This window comes from Acipenser ruthenus, chromosome 40 (assembly GCF_902713425.1).
Source record: "Acipenser ruthenus chromosome 40, fAciRut3.2 maternal haplotype, whole genome shotgun sequence".
Lineage (NCBI taxonomy): Eukaryota > Metazoa > Chordata > Actinopteri > Acipenseriformes > Acipenseridae > Acipenser > Acipenser ruthenus.
In genome coordinates this window covers 401,186-418,201 of record NC_081228.1, presented here as the reverse complement: position 1 = coordinate 418,201, position 17,016 = coordinate 401,186, and the positions used below count along the sequence as shown (strand labels likewise).

The window sequence follows — 17,016 nt, the reverse complement described above, 5'->3', positions numbered from 1 at the left end:
GATGCCCTTCCCTGTTCAGCACACACAAACAGACACTGGACCCTTACAACGCGAGGCTGGCAGCGCAAACAGCACGAGAGAATGCCATGCAAAAGGCTCAGAGTGTCACGCACTTGTTAGATCACACTTCTGAAGCGTGAGGAAACTCAGTGGCAAGCAGGGAACACACACACACACACGCACGCACGCACGCACACACTACAGAGGCCTGTGGAGCCACACGGAAACACCAGCAGGTATGTTCAAGAGACAGACACATGAACTGTGTGGAAATGAGGGACTGAAATCAGGCAACACAACTTGCGATTCCAAACTCGTGGAAATAGTGCAGTTTCAACTTTAAAATGATTGGCAAAGGAGTACAGATAGTGCCACTGATAATAAAGGTTTCTTCTCCCCCTGACTTTACACAACCTGTTCATTTGTATCCTGTTTTGTGTCCAGGCTGCATTCACAATGAGGCCAAGGGGGCAGGACGTAAAATTACCCACGTGATGCAACTTAATGCCTCTGCGACCGGTTTGATAGATTTTCTTTTTATTTATTTTTCATTTGGAAAATGAAAACCTGTCCGGCTGCTTTATTTGCATAAAAACAAGTTATCTGCAGGCAACAGGTGTACACAATAAGGGTATATTTATATATCCTGTTGGGTGTGGGTGCTCAGTTCACCTGCCCTTGAATGTCAGTAAAATAAATACCAAAAAACACCAACAACAGCCTATAAAAACTTTAACAACAGTTTCAAATTCAGCAAGAACTGCAAAGTAAACCCCAAGGGGGTTCATGGTTGGACTGCTCCATTAAAAATGATGCCGTGTTTAGCAGTCTGATCCAGTCCTGGTTTTACTAGGAGCTGAATAAGCTTGTGACCTCTACACCGTGGCTAATCAGACTCTTTAAAACCTGGAATGGAACTGCTATAAGAGTTACAGTTCCATCCGTGTAATCATGTCGTAACATCACCCAGGAGCTCTGAACGCTGCTCTTTGAAGACACTTCATTACCACAGAAGGAATCCTTCAGTATGCCTGTTTGGGTAGTTCTGCACGCAGACGTCCTGCAGACTGACGCTTACCGTCATGTGCAGAGTTGAGGAGGTGCTCGCCCAGGTCACAGCCGAACACCCGCTCCCTCAGGATCCCGCGCTGCTTCAGCTTCTGCTTGGTGGGGCGAGACTTCATGAAGGTGCGCAGGAACGTGATGAGCTTCCCGTGCTTTTTCGACACTGCGGAGGCAAGAGCAGCTTCCATTAGACAAGAACACGCACTTTCATGCAGTAGTAGCTTGCCTGAGACCTCAACCCCCGCCTGCAGGGCTGACTCTTGAAATAAACAGACCCTAATCTCTGGTCATTTCTTCTGTCAGATAGTCCTGCTTCTACATGTGCACACGAATGCAAACACACACCCACACACTATGCATAAGCCTCACAGCAAAGCCAGATTGAACAAATATATGTTTTAAACCTGAACTTCTCATAAGTACTGTACAGACCTTACGCTTATATATAGGAATTTGTTCACAGTGGAGAAGCAGGCTCATATAACACCATAATGATAAAAACATTTTTAAATGGTTCTCACTCTCTCGCCACGATTTTCACAAAATACATCAATAACTCGGGTCTATGAAGGAAAAAAAAAAAAGTTTTGTTTCCAGATGACGAGAGAATAAAGTAAACGTTTGGCTGGCTGCCAAACCTTGTCGCCTCTGGCTGAAAGCCGTACATCTCAAATGTTCTCACCCATCAGGCTGACTAGCCTGCTCTTTATAAAACTAAGCAAAAAGACTGTCTTCAGCAGACCAGAAATAATGTGCCCCGCTGTGCTGAGCCTTGTAGAACAGGAAATGAACAAACGCTTTAACAAGACAGGCTTACAGTGCTTCCCTTCGCCAAAATCTAACTCTCAATTATTATACTGGACAACAGTGCAGCCTCCCCCACCGTGTGTCTGGTTTACAAGACCTGAATAAAAACCGATTCAAAATACAGGCTGAAATGGACTTGGCCCGCTGGATCGGAACCAATTCAAAATACAGGCTGAAATGGAATTTATCAAGTACTTGAACCGATAAATATCGCATGACGTACGTGTGTGTGTGTGTACGTGTGTGTGTGTGTGCCTGCCCTGAAATCACATCTGAAGCCAGGTTCAGGGCACACACCTGCCTCAATTACATGCAACAGTGAATGTAATAAAGAAACCACACCTGACCCTACCTCTTTCACACAGGGTTCACACAGCTACCTCCCTGATGAGGAATACAATACAGCTTGATCACTGGCGTCTGCAATTTAACTTTGCTTGCTTTGTCTGGTAGACTTCCCCTTCTGTTGGGTTTGGTTTGTTAATGACTACCTCTTTGAGAAGAAATGAAGACCCCATGGAATGAATACCTGGACCAGGTGTGGATTATACGAGGAGGAAGAGGAGGAGAGTGAACAACTAACTGCAGATAAAAATGTGTCGCACATTCTCTTTAAAGAACATCATAAATGACTCCTTGAAACCTGACTTGTGCCTATTGTGCTCCAAAGAGAACAATCTCTAAAATGAGTGTTACCCGGACAGCATGCAAATCATGCATCAGCCACCAACACCGTACAGTACTGCTCAGGGGACACTTGTTATTCCCTGCCTTGCGAGCTCTCAATATTCCAGTACTTTCAACTGCGTATTAAAATGAACGTCTTAAAAAAAAAAAAAAGATCAAAACAGAAAGAAAAGGACACGCTAGGATCCTGAAACAGCCACATAACATAAAGGGGAACAGGTAATCTTGTACAAATGATACGTCCACGAGTCAGACTGTAGGATGCCTACAGCACTTAGACACAAGGTGGGCTACAACCTATACTTAACATCTATCCCATTGCCTCATTCTTGTTCCATGAGAAACCGCAGACTCTGTATTGTGTTGATACCCTCAGCAGCTCACTAGATTACTATACTTTCTTCCAGAACCACCCCCAGCCAAGCAAATGTAAACATGGCAAGTGACCCCTTACTTTACTCTCAGCTTTCCCTACATCTTTCCATGTTGAAACCTACTTGATTTTAAAATCAGTTTCCCCACCAACACTGTTTCAGCTACCTCTTTACTGTGGCAGCCTTCACAGACTCTACTTTACTGATCAGCTGCAGCAGTTTGCAATGGGGGCAGACTGGCTGTGTCTCACGATGCTGTGCAAGTATTCTGGGTTTGCACCAGAAGCTGAGAAAGCAAAATGAATTTCAGGCCGGATCACTACTTTGACTTGGAATAACAACCCTAAAAACGAGAGCCCCTCCTGATTCAATGCTGTTTCACTGCTCAAAAGCTTCACGATAAATGTTAACAAGTGTTTTTAGACTGAACTGAGATCTGCAGTACAAACCCATCTTGGAAAGAGGTCTGTCATTTGAACAGTCGCTGCCCAGCCACGCATTTACCAACACATGTTCTCAGCAGCGTCAGTATCAAGACTGATCACATGCTTCAGCGGTGAAGAACTAGTGGAGTTAAATCTGATCTAACCAGAGGGTTTTTTATGCTTCAGTGGTGAAGAACTGCCTCTCCCGTATCCATGGAAACGGGCTTTATTCAATGACATCACCACACAGTGTTTGCACACTGGACTGCAGCCTCATAACACTTTTTTTTGTAGTTTTACAATAGGTAGATGCCACAAGCATTGTATATTATAGGACGTATCCCCACCCCTCAAAGCCAGACCATCGCAGAGCTGCAGTTTGAACCCAGGATCTACTGCCTTGCGGGTCAACTGTTACACAACGAGGGCTCATTTGACTATTTTTTTTTTATAGAGGTCTTATCTGCAATTCAGGCATGTGCAATCTTTGGCGCTTTCCTGTAGGCCGACATTACTCAGGTAACCGCATTTCAAACAAGCACAATGTACTATCAGTACTGCGTTTGATTACTTTACAGATGACAGTGCTTACTGTATGACGTCACTATCGTGACGATTACAGTTTTACGCGAACTGCACCTTTAAATAATATAAGGAAACCCCGTCTACTGCAGGAACAGTGACATGATCTTACACAGGCTTTAGCGACAGGACCCCCTCCCCGTTCAGCGTAAGAGCTGTTTTCACTGTGGTAATACTGATGCTTTGGTTACATGCATTATGTGTAAACAATAGCGATTCTCACGCTACTGTGTGCTCTGCCCCGCATTTCCAGGGAGGGGTTGGGTATACCTCAGCAGCTGTGGCCATGATGTCAAGAATCAAGTCAGGACTAAAACAAATACACTTCGGCAAAGCTAGAACAACTGGCACTTACTGTTTTAGTGAAGGGTTACACTCAAAACATTAAAATCAGCCGAATCCGTCATTTAGACGAGACGTACTTCTCCGTGTTGTTAATGCAATGTATTTAAAACGTTTAAAATATACTTTAAAAAGTCGTACAGCAGAATAAATTAGCATTTTCTATTTTATTTCTAAAATGGCTAACCTAAGCGTATCCTCTTACAAAAAGCACAAATTAACTTATACCTGCGTCTCGAGATCGTAACAAAGGATGACAAACAATAAAAGTGACGTCACTATTTCACCACCAAATCTGCGATTGCATAAACGGGGAACTTGAAACCTCCGTCAACTCACACGAAACGAAACACCTGGTAGGTTACGAGCATTACACTGCATTATAACAAGCCCATATTTTATTGTTCTCAAAGTGCCAACAATGCTACATTCTGTCTGCAATGCAACTAACGCCCCGTTTTTAATTTCACTCAACCACCAAGAAGTTTAGCTACAGTACTGCTTACCTGGTTTCTTCAGCTTAACGCCTTAATCTTTCCAAACAGTGAAAAAAAAACAAACACCACAACTATAGTGCAAAGAGAGCGTGACTGCGGTGATAATAATACCCGACGCCGAGCTACAGTACTCAGCACTAAATCAGCCACCTCCGGCTTCCAACAACGCGTGCTCAGCAATCAATTCTCAGAGCAGATTTTAAGAGTCACTCTCTCGGTGCATTCCAAGCACTCCGTACAGCCAATGCGATTGAACCCCAGGCGCGCCCTCCCTCTGTCTTACTCCAGAAACCACCGGATAAAAGCAGCAGGTAACTGACGTGCAGAGCGGTACAGTAATGCTTAATCCTCAACTCTTTCACGAAGTCGGCTGCGCGCCCCTATCAGTTGTACAGCCTTATCTCAGGTGGATCATTTGTGCTTCGTAATCGGTCTATTCTCCTGCCCACGGATCTCGTATTTTACACAGCTCCCAGACCCGGTGTCTGTTTACAACAAAACTGGTTCCACAAGCACCGCCCTCACTTCCTCACGCAGGTAAGTCATTTGCACTCAGCGGGTCATTTCAGTGGCTGGATCCGCTGTCACTCACGACCTCACCTTGATCGGAACTTTACCTTTCCCACTTGCACTAACCCCTTTTTAGAGTTTATGGTATGGTCATGTGATACTATATGTGCGATTTAGAACCTCTTATCTGATCATGGTCTATGGAAATGTTATGCAAATTACATTTGAAATAACATAACAAGGACTTTGGAGGGCTGGTGACAGATTATTGTCATCACCATCATTACCAGTAACACTAATAACATTAGCAGTCTTTTAAAACCTTGTTCTGCTATATAAAAAGCGATTTTATTAGCAGGTTTAAAACAAAAGACAAGGACTGAAATAATTGCTTGTTTGTGTGTGCTTGGTAAGAGGCTCCACCACTTCAGAAGCTTCATTTGCAACCATGTGTAAATGTGTTATCAAGAGACTGTGTTTTAGCAGCTCAGATTTACAGCCACTGAGCTGCCCGTCATAATGTGTTGTGTCCTTGTAATTGAGAAACGTACGGATTCCTTTTTTAAAATAAAGAAAGCAGTCTGAAATGATTAGGCTCTGGGCTTCAACACTGTTCTCCCAGCCCCACACATTAATATAGATTAAAATCACAGGGTCCATAATAACCCCACACAACAGAAGAGGAAATGCTACAAACATTTCCATTGAGTTGCACATATAATTGCAATAAGACCACCACAACATGGACAGAACCCCCCCTCCCCTTTTGTTTTTAAGAAAAAAAAAAATATCAAACCTGCACAATAAAAGGTCTGGTTCCTCTGCATTTTAAACAGTGCACTGCGCTGCCTGGGCTGTCTTTATGCCAACAGGCTGGCTGTCCTGATTCTGAAACAAACGTGAGCAAAACTTTCCAAGGCTAAAGCGAGAGGGCACTGTAATCACTGCACTCGTTTGAAAGGCAAGGTTTCATTCCAGAAACACAGACTTTCACTTCCTCCTCCCTGTTCAACCAGAACAAAAGACTGCACAGCTCCGGGTTTACTTACAACCTGGAAAAGTACTTTACTGTGCGGTTATTACCCAGCATGCCATGTCTCTGTTATGAGATATCCACACTGCCTGGGGCAACGGCAATCAGGTGATGCTTAAACGTGAACCTGCAAGACTTCAGTCCAACCCGCTGGAATTGAATTACCAGAGCTACAATGACAGAGAATGAACCCAGCGCTGTACAGTTAGAATGCAGTGCATCGTGTACGAAAGCATGAATACAGACAGCTTCCAAATGAAGGTTCTGCCCTTTACTCGTTTCAAAGTGAAAAAAAAGATGACAAATTAAAACAAACTTTACAATAAAGGGCACGGTAAAACAAGACTACACCATGAGGTGATCATGGTTAGAATTTTATTTGGAAAACGTGACTGTTACAATACTTGTATGCCATTATTATTATTATTATTATTATTATTATTATTATTATTACTTCAAAGTCATTTATACTGCTGAACAGTAAACTAGACAATTTGTTTTATAACTGTACCCTCTCTAATAACTAAAAACAAAAAAACATGCTGCTTGTTTTGGTCAAACTGTTCCATTTTCAAATTCAGCTCTCCCCTACATTTCCACTTGCAGCACTTTGCAGATCACGACAGAGGTAGAGATCAGTTGGTATAATTGCACGGTTTATTACAGCTGCTGTTTGGTTGGATTATCCCTGCACAGAAGTGCTATGATTTAATGTGAAACATTCGGAGGACTGCTCTTCACAATCATGTAACGCTCTCGAATAAAAAAAAAAAAAAACGTAGGCATAGGTCTGTGTGTCTGTATATATATACATATAGAAATAAAAGGTTTAGAAACCACTTCAACAAAAACCAAAAAGTTCACTCTTACCTTAAAAGATGGGAACTCTCCTCTCCATACTGGCGTAAGTCTGCTATGATTCTTTTATACAACACAAATCTGCCCTCCGTTTTGTAATAAGAACTAATTGAGCTGCAGTTGGGCTGTCAGAACAATACGAAAAGTATCACTGCAGTTTTGCAGTAAATGTTACACGGGCTGACTTCAAACAACTCAACAGGCTTCTGCTGCTCTGCTGGGAACTGCAAGCAAGCTTACTGAGGGTTTGTGCAAGTGTGCTTTCATGAAGCTTAAACTAGCCCTTTGTAATCCCCCCCCACATCCCCCCCCACACACACACACGCACACACACGCACACACGCATGCACACCAGCTCCCCTGACGCCCAAATGGGATGGATGCACAGACGTGATTTTTATCACATCCTTCCCCAGTTGTTTTCTCTGGATACAAGTCATGTACCTGCAAGTACTGATCTGCAGCTGTCTGTCATTCACAATGAAGCAATGCATTCCAATAAGCCATGCACTGTATCACCTCTGTGAGCTTCAGAGCTACAGGATACCTGACCCTCGCTGTTTAAATGAATGCATTGGAGTTGGGCTACTAAGAGGATACCTGATGTACCACATTACTATTACCATCGCTGACTTGTGATTTAATAGCACCACTTGATTAGGCAGAGATGAACCAGCATTAATAAAAATAAAAATCCTATACACCCACACCACTCAGCAATTTGACTTGGCCTCACTGTAGCGGCGTCAAGCACAGGAATATGAAAAATAATAAACAGCTGAACATAAAAAGCAATGAGGTAATCCCCTCATGCCTAATGCAAAAATTGAAAAGGCAAAGACATAATTAACTAAAATCTAAAAGAATAAAAGCCACAGGCATATAATGCTGTGCATCCTCGCCACTTGCTTTGTTATAGAGCAGCAATGCTCCACCCCCACAGATCCAGTCACTCACAACGGCAACAGGCAGTTTACTACACAAACTTCCACGCATTGACTAAGACTACAAAATGCTAGTACTCGGTTATAATGAGAAAGAAAAGTATTAGTGTAATTAAAACTGCCCTAGTGTTAGTATGGGGCTACTGTGTGCATCTCAAAGCCTAGTGGTTGCACTTTCAGAGGTTCAAGGTGCTGAACCTGGGTTCTAATAGGACCTGGTGTTCCACCGCCAGTGCCTTTATTGTGCATTTTCACCCCCCCCCCCCCCCGCCCCCCGCCCCCCGCCATATTAAAGAGCCAGATCACTTAATGCCTGCTGCCCTGAGCAGCTCCAATCTAAAGAACACAATGGACCTCTGACTGTTGCACCAGCAGCATCGCTGTTGTATAAGCGACAGGCAGTGTTAGGTGTTAGGAGGTTAGGGTTGGGTTAGGACACGCTGTAACCAAAGAAAGGAGGGCTGTCTACCTGAGCTGAGTGTGTAGTGGTTTAGAGGGTCGGGCACCCATGCAATACCTGGCTTTACACTCTCCGTCTCCAAATCTGCATGCAGGGAGCCCGGAGGGAGGGAGGGAGGGAGGGAGGGAGGGAGGACAGGGAAAAAAGCACTGAGTTTAGTCTGAAACCTTCAACGAGAAAAGCACGAGAAAACAAATTAGAAACAGCAGACCCACTTCAATTGCCAATGCTGATCTACATTTTAAATGTTCTAATGTTACATTGGGTCTGTACTTATCTAACTGGACTCAACAGACTACAGCATAACATCTGTAATGAATTAAACAAAAGCAGGGCTTGCCTGTGTGGCAGTGCTGTTTGTTAAAGGGACCGTGCTTACTTTTATTTTCAGTGTTTTTTTTTTTTTTTTACAGGATTAATGAAAATCACCAATTCAGGTCATGCCCAAAGGTCTCTAGTTTGAGTGCGTGTGCTGCAGACAGCATGTACGAGTCTCTGATGTTGTGTCTCAATGCTGCAGCGAGCATACAAAGCAGAGGCAGGCAGAGACTCCTCTGCAATATTAACTACACGCTGAAGCCAGAGACTTCCATGTGGGTGCGTAACCACATGCAAAGACACATCACCAACGAGTTGTGGTTTCAGCGAGAGTAAAACAAACGTGGCGATGCAGACCAACAACTGAACTTAAGGAGGGCTTAATAAACTGCTAGCTGTGTAACATAACTTGTCTGTCTCCTTTATGGTGCAGATTGCACCCTGGAATAAAAATCTCTTTGATAGATAGCGGTCAGGATGTTACAAAATCAAACAATAAAAAGGGAATATGCTGGAATGGACTTCCTGGGGCATTGAGAAAGACCCAGAGGTGTCTGTTGGAGTGCCTGTTGAAAAGCAGGGAGGGTACCAGGACGTACAAGGTGGGAAGAAACTCCAGGATGCAGGCCGCAAACCGGAGCTGGGAGAGGCTGGGAAGGACACAGCAAAATAGAAACAAAATTAAAACATGCAGGGGAGGGGGTGAGGAGAGCAGGGGAGGGGGTGAGGAGAGCAGGGGAGGAGAGCAGGGGAGGGGGTGAGGAGAGCAGGGGAGGGGAGCAGGGGAGGGGGTGAGGAGAGCAGGGGAGGGGGGTGAGGAGAGCAGGGGAGGGGGGTGAGGAGAGTGAGGAGAGCAGGGGAGGGGGTGAGGAGAGCAGGGGAGGGGGATGAGGAGAGCAGGGGAGGGGGTGAGGAGAGCAGGGGAGGGGAGCAGGGGAGGGGGTGAGGAGAGCAGGGGAGGGGGGTGAGGAGAGCAGGGGAGGGGGGTGAGGAGAGCAGGGGAGGGGGATGAGGAGAGTGAGGAGAGCAGGGGAGGGGGGTGAGGAGAGCAGGGGAGGGGGGGTGAGGAGAGCAGGGGAGGGGGATGAGGAGAGTGAGGAGAGCAGGGGAGGGGGTGAGGAGAGTGAGGAGAGCAGGGGAGGGGGTGAGGAGAGCAGGGGAGGGGGGTGAGGAGAGCAGGGGAGGGGATGAGGAGAGTGAGGAGAGCAGGGGAGGGGGGTGAGGAGAGCAGGGGAGGGGGTGAGGAGAGCAGGGGAGGGGGTGAGGAGAGCAGGGGAGGGGGGGTGAGGAGAGCAGGGGAGGGGGGGTGAGGAGAGCAGGGGAGGGGGATGAGGAGAGTGAGGAGAGCAGGGGAGGGGGTGAGGAGAGCAGGGGAGGGGGTGAGGAGAGTGAGGAGAGTGAGGAGAGCAGGGGAGGGGGTGAGGAGAGCAGGGGAGGGGGTGAGGAGAGTGAGGAGAGCAGGGGAGGGGGGTGAGGAGAGCAGGGGAGGGGGGTGAGGAGAGCAGGCAGGGGTTCACATGTCAGACTGACATTGCAGGAATCATCGCTGCCAGATTCCAGGGGCATCACAGTGTGTTGAATCTGCTGGCTCATAGCTGGATCCCACATCAGGAGATTCCCAGCACAGACTTTACAAAAAGCATCTCATTCACAAGTGTCAAAATCACACAGTTAATAAAAGACATCTTCACAGATTCAACAGTTTATACAGAAAAGATATCCCACTTCATCGTGCTGCAAAGCAATGCTTAAGAAGAGTGTTTTGCAGCGTGCTTCCTAATCCCAGAACAGAGGCTGATAAATGAGTGAATTCCGGTTCTGGCACCAATCAGGGAGTGTTTGAAAAGCCTCCATATTTCACAAGAATAACACAAACACTGAAGCACTCAAACCACACCTGAAACACTGCACCATGTTTATTAGAAAGGAGCCGTGGTCAGATCTGTATTCACTTGACAGGGATAGAATATAAACAAGTCATAATGCATGAACCACAAGCTGTTGCTCAGGATTTCTGCTACTGGTGAAAACACCAAGATAATAATGATTTTTAAATGTGGCACGATGACCAATTACCAGCTAGTCAATAAGAACATTACGAAATCTCAGAGTGAAATCTGAGGCACCAAAATTGCTTTCTCTTTCCTGTCTTCTCATGCTCAGAATAGCTTCTCAAAGTGACTGGTGTTTACTTCATTAACTCTAAGAGACACAACTAAATGAATCCAATGTAAATTAGCAGACAAAAAAATAAACTAAACAAACAAACAAATGGTTTGTTCGTCTGGTTTTATTGTCTGCCATTTATATATAGAATTTCTATTGTGGTAAGCTTTCAGTTGAAATAGTCAATTGTCAGGCGGTCCAGTGGTTAAAGAAAAGGGCTTGTTACCAGGAGGTCCCTGGTTCTAATCCCTGCTCAACCACTGACTCTGAGCAAGTCACTTGACCTCCTTGTGCAATGTCCTGCTCTAGCACTCTAAAACAGAGGGATGCATCAGATGCAATGGTTTTATTTTAAAAGGTACCATATGGAGAAACAAAATCAGTAAATGTCACAGTGGCATCACATGAAAAACAGACCTCCTCCCCCCCCTCCCCCTCGCCCCTCGCCCCTCGCCCCTCGCCCCTCCCCTAAAATCAAAGCAGCGACGCAGAGCACCGTGGGGTTGTTTAAAAGCCTACCTGGTTTGGGTACGGAGCTGGTGACTGACTGGGGAACCTTGTCATTAATCAGCTCCACACACTCACTGGGAAAGAAGCCCACCTGCAGAGAGAGAGAGACACTCCATTATGTGACTGTATCTGAGAGGTTCAGTGCAGCTTTTAAAAGGGACGCCCGTTGAAGGGCGTACGACAAACAAATCAAAGTTGAAGTTACTCCCTGAACTCCATACTGTAACCCCCCGCCCCATGTTGTAAATGTTTTTTATAAATGCAAAAATTGTAATAAGATGGCATACATTTTAGAGATGAAACTGTACAACTGTTGTAATGTGTAGCATACAGGCTGGGTGTGCTGTGAAGTTTAGCTTGATCAGTGAATCGTGTGTTCAGAAAAGCCAAGAAATGTTCTCCTTGGGATGGGGGAGTTTGTTGCTAGATAACTTCACTCAAGATTACTAACCTGAATTTTATACACACCCTCAGAAGATATTTGTAAAAAAGTGTTTCCATAATTTACGGGTCTGTGTTTATATAAACTTTGGCTGAACTTTTTATTTTTTTCAAATGCTGCCTGTTTCAAATGTTATTTCTTTTTGAAAGTAATTAACGCACACCCTTCACACATGAAGAGAAGTGATAACTCCTAGCCAGTGCTTATCTGGCAGGCTTCATCGGTGGAAAGCTGTGTCGTTGAATTCCTTTAACACGTTTCCACATTCCACAGTGAAAACGGCATGCTGATTACAATCTGAACCCACATTTTATTACTTAATATGATAGGACTGCGAAGCAGCCTCAAACCTTGACAGAGTTTATTTTGAACTGTCCCAAGTGCCTGCATGTGATCCCTGCTCAAGCAATCGTACCATTGCACAAGCACGTTCTTCCATGTACAGGGGCAGGGTTAAACAGAGCACACTGCATTCAGGAGGGTAATGAAGAACCACTCGCCACAATTAACACCAGTTTTTATAAATAGCGAAATTATCTTTTTATTCTGGAAGTAGCAATCACAAGGCAACGTCGAAGTTCTCAGATTTCGTAATCTCCACATTTGTGGGGTTTAAGGAAATGCATAGACTCTTTAATGCTGGTTAATTAATTTACTTTCCCAACATGGATTCAAGTAGATTTTTATGTCAAGTAGTATGTAAAGAAAGACTAAAAGAAAAGAAAGCTTAAATTCTATGATTTCAACTAGACTTTTTCAATGTGAAATTAAATTATATATATATATATATATATATATATACACACACACACAGTATATATACAGTATATATATATATATATATATATATATATATATATATATATATATATATATATATATTTTTTTTTTTTTTTTTAATTTTGAACAAGTAAAACATTATTCACATACTTGTTTTGTTGAGTGTATGTAATTTTCATTATTTGTTTTTTTAAATAAAAAACTTATGAGACTGAACATTTTAGAAGGAGCTATGTTACACTGGCATGATTTGGAGAATACTAAAGTGTGTGTGTGTGTGCGCGCGCGCGTGCCCTGAGTTTAGCAGCAGGTCTTCGCTACCTTCCTTGTGATGCAGGCTACAGAAAAGCGCAGACCTACAATGCTGCTTTGAACACAACACTGATCTGTATGAACCCTAATCTACAAGGCCAGGAAACTGGAGACCCCCAGTTTTTATTTATTTAAATTTTGATTTTTAGAGCTTTTCACATTACATTATATTTAATCAGTTTATCCAATGGGGGGGGGGGGGGGGTCCTGCTAACAGGCAGCTGAGAGAGAGAGAGAGAGAGAGAGAGAGAGAGAGAGAGAGAGAGAGAGAGAGAGAGAGAGAGAGAGAGAGAGAGAGAGAGAGAGAGAGAGAGAGAGAGAGAGAGAGAGAGAGAGAGAGAGACTGCCCTCCAGTGGAAATAAGAGGGAAAAGATGTACCTGTGTGTACCCTGTATGGGTGTAACTGTGTGTCTGCACAAACTGCAAGATTACTGCATACTGCACGCGCAACCTGATACTGTAAATAGATCTTCAGGTTGTAAAGATTCCATTGCGATTATTCCCATGCAAAGCTGTTGAACTGCAATGACTTCACTGTAGATATTACGGATCCTGTACTTGGCTGGCTTAATCCACAATTAGAAAGCAGGCTTTGCAATTGCTCAGATTCAGCCCGTCAGTATGCTTTGATCTCTCCAGCAACTAACTACAAGCTGGTTTCTATTGGACTTGAATGAAAGAGTTCATTTTGCTGGGTAGCCGCTTGACCGAGGAAAATCCACACTGACAGCACGGGATGCTGCAGTTACATAGCTAGAGGTCATGTTTATAAAGCAGAGGCATGGAAACAGAAGAGTGTCACTGAAAACAATGAAGGAGAGGGGAGCAAACTTCCAAGCCAGTGCACTTCTCAATCCACACAGCTAATCCTTACAGGAGCAAAACACTACTGGAATAAAACACTTTCCAGGGCTGCATGTTCGGTTCAAACAAACACCGTGCAACAGATGTGACAAACGAGGACTGCTAATGAACGGATCTGTCCCTGCAGTATCGCAAATGCAGCCCTGATGTCACTGTTCCTTTGTGCACAGACACTAGCTCTGTACCATTATAAAATTACAAGGACAGAGTCATTCAGATGAGGAGGCACTCCGCAATCCATTTCTCAACCTGCAGTTAATGAAATCATCCAGCAGAGACTGAATTCATACCACCCACTCTATTGATGGGATAAGCCAGGGCTGCACAAGATAAAAGCATTAGGGAACCCAATTACACAGCCCTGTATTAATAACATGTGTTTAAAACAGTATAAACATCCAGAAACACTGGGCAGTGGGCTCTTTATAGATGTGTGTGTGTGTGTGTATATGCTCTTGGTCCCAGACTCACCTGGAAGCCGTGTTTCCCTCTCCACCACGTGGTGTCCTCTTTGGGAGGCATGTCGATAACCGATACGATATCTCCCACCTGAGAGACAGTGCGAGAGAGCAGGGGAGGCAGTCAGTGCTCATGCAACAGCGGAGAGTACAGAGGATCCAGCAGGGTGAACTCCGGGAGCAACATGCTGCCCAGCATGCACAAGACTTACTTCTGTTGTCTCAGTCACTTCAAACTCAAACCCTCTTCAACTGCCTGATGATCGCAGCTCCTTTTAGAAAACTTTCAAAGCTGTTGCTTTCACAATGCAAGCTTATCTTATTCAGCAAGGCCCTCGCTGCTCCTCCTGCGATCTGCGCAGTGAATTACCTCGAAGGAGAGCTCGTCCGCGGCCTGGGCGTTGTAGCGCTTGATGACGTGAGCAGCGGCGATGGCGGGGACGTTGATGCAGGACTCCTCGTGGACCAGCAGGTGATTCCCCTTGTTGTCAATCTGCCATGGAGGGTCACACAACAGGGGAGACTGTACCATTACAATTCACACACCCACATGCACAGGGTCTGGGCTGTGACACTGACCCCGACTCTCACTTCATTCTGATTTTCTGTAACCGTTTCTCTGGCTCTTACTCATTCTTCCCTCGCTCCTATGCTTTTACGTTCGAATGCAGCCTCTAATACAAGGTGGACTACTACTCTTAGTAATGCTCTCCACCCTCACACTGCGGTGATCCTTAGTCCTGTTTTGAAACAAGGCAGCCCCGCACTGTATTCTACACTGCAGGTTCCTTCTTCCACTCTGCTCTATTAAATCCTATTCCCATCACTTAAAGTGCGGTCAGCCGACGAGGCAGGCTTGCTGGGAGATTAATAAATTGCTCTTCCTGCTGCATCACTACATTAAGACAGCGGTACCTCCATCCATGTGAGCGCTGGGCCGCAGTTGATCTTGTTGTCAGCTATCACTGACAGGCGGGAGAGGTAAGCCATCAGCATTTGGGACACTGCCTGTAGGGGGAGACAGAGAGACAGGGATGTCATCACACACACACACACTCACCAGCCAGTATTTTTCCATTAAATCTAGTTTTTAATAATGAAAGCTGCCTTGAAGAGAACTGAAGAGCACACCATTTTAATTATACACTTTCTTATTTTTATTAGCTTTACAGTGTAACCAATGTTAAAGTGTGGAGAATCTGGGCTATATAGGATAGGATAGTTCTGTATACAGAAACACATGCAATGCATAGAGACACTGCACACAAATAAGCCTCTTGATGCAGTGCCATTTATTACAATGTTTTATAACCAAAAAAACAAATATTACTTTCATATAAACATGTACTCAAATATCTGGCAAGTTTGGACAACCCTGCCTCAGGGAAAAATAAATAAATAAAAATTAAAGATAATTCTTGTGTGCATTGAGCTTTGAATGAACACACACACACACACACACACACACACACACACACACACACACACACACACACACACACACACAGATTCAAAGCTGATTGGTTAATGGAGTGTGACAGGGCGAGGAGCCCTGCACATGGAAAGGGGGCAGGGCTAAGCCCTGTGTAAAATGTATTGTTCAGGTTTGTTTAGCACAGGTGATTGTATTGTATGATTTGATGCACCAGAGCAGCGCAGGATTCAGACTCCTCAAAACTGGCTCGTACTCCAAGCAGATCTGCAGATCTGAAACCCTGAGGATTCGTATGCTCCGAGCAGTCCTGCAGATCTGAAACCCTGAGGATTCGTATGCTCCGAGCAGTCCTGCAGATCTGAAACCCTGAGGATTCGTATGCTCCGAGCAGTCCTGCAGATCTGAAACCCTGAGGATTCGTATGCTCCGAGCAGTCCTGCAGATCTGAAACCCTGAGGATTCGTATGCTCCGAGCAGTCCTGCAGATCTGAAACCCTGAGGATTCGTATGCTCCGAGCAGTCCTGCAGATCTGAAACCCTGAGGATTCGTATGCTCCGAGCAGATCTGCAGATCTGAAACCCTGAGGATTCGTATGCTCCAAGCAGATCTGCAGATCTGAAACCCTGAGGATTCGTATGCTCCAAGCAGATCTGAAACCCTGAGGATTCGTATGCTCCGAGCAGATCTGCAGATCTGAAACCCTGAGGATTCGTATGCTCAGAGCAGATCTGCAGATCTGAAACCCTGAGGATTCGTATGCTCCGAGCAGTCCTGCAGATCTGAAACCCTGAGGATTCGTATGCTCCGAGCAGTCCTGCAGATCTGAAACCCTGAGGATTCGTATGCTCCAAGCAGTCCTGCAGATCTGAAACCCTGAGGATTCGTATGCTCCGAGCAGTCCTGCAGATCTGAAACCCTGAGGATTCGTATGCTCCGAGCAGTCCTGCAGATCTGAAACCCTGAGGATTCGTATGCTCCGAGCAGTCCTGCAGATCTGAAACCCTGAGGATTCGTATGCTCCGAGCAGTTCTGAAGATCTTTATTTCCATCCAGTATCAGAACGTGATGGGTGGCTTGTCTGTTGGTTAGCACGACTCGTGCTGCGGTTCAAAAGGAACTCAAGGAGCGTTACAGCCTTATTAATG

At 44.9% G+C, this 17,016-nt stretch overlaps 1 protein-coding gene across 6 annotated transcripts in view; it reads right to left on the bottom strand.

Moving 5' to 3' along the window:
* The window catches only part of LOC117397268 (rho GTPase-activating protein 32-like), a 30,638-nt gene extending 15,185 nt beyond the window's left edge, over window positions 1-15,453 (bottom strand). The window contains exons 1-6 of one of the 6 annotated variants that reach the window (XM_059010045.1): window positions 15,351-15,453; window positions 14,806-14,928; window positions 14,449-14,526; window positions 11,588-11,669; window positions 8,594-8,668; window positions 1,079-1,228 (exon numbers count right to left, since the gene is read on the bottom strand). In XM_059010045.1, coding sequence (XP_058866028.1) covers window positions 1,079-1,228; window positions 8,594-8,668; window positions 11,588-11,669; window positions 14,449-14,526; window positions 14,806-14,928; window positions 15,351-15,431 — 589 coding nt within the window. In that variant the 5' untranslated portion in view covers window positions 15,432-15,453. Of the gene's footprint in view, window positions 1-1,078; window positions 1,229-4,788; window positions 5,263-5,304; window positions 5,397-6,085; window positions 6,365-8,593; window positions 8,669-9,501; window positions 9,518-11,587; window positions 11,670-14,448; window positions 14,527-14,805; window positions 14,929-15,350 lie in introns of those variants that run through there. The other 5 variants (XM_059010046.1, XM_059010044.1, XM_059010047.1 and 2 more) reach the window with 5 other exon arrangements.
* Window positions 15,454-17,016: the final 1,563 nt, after the last annotated feature.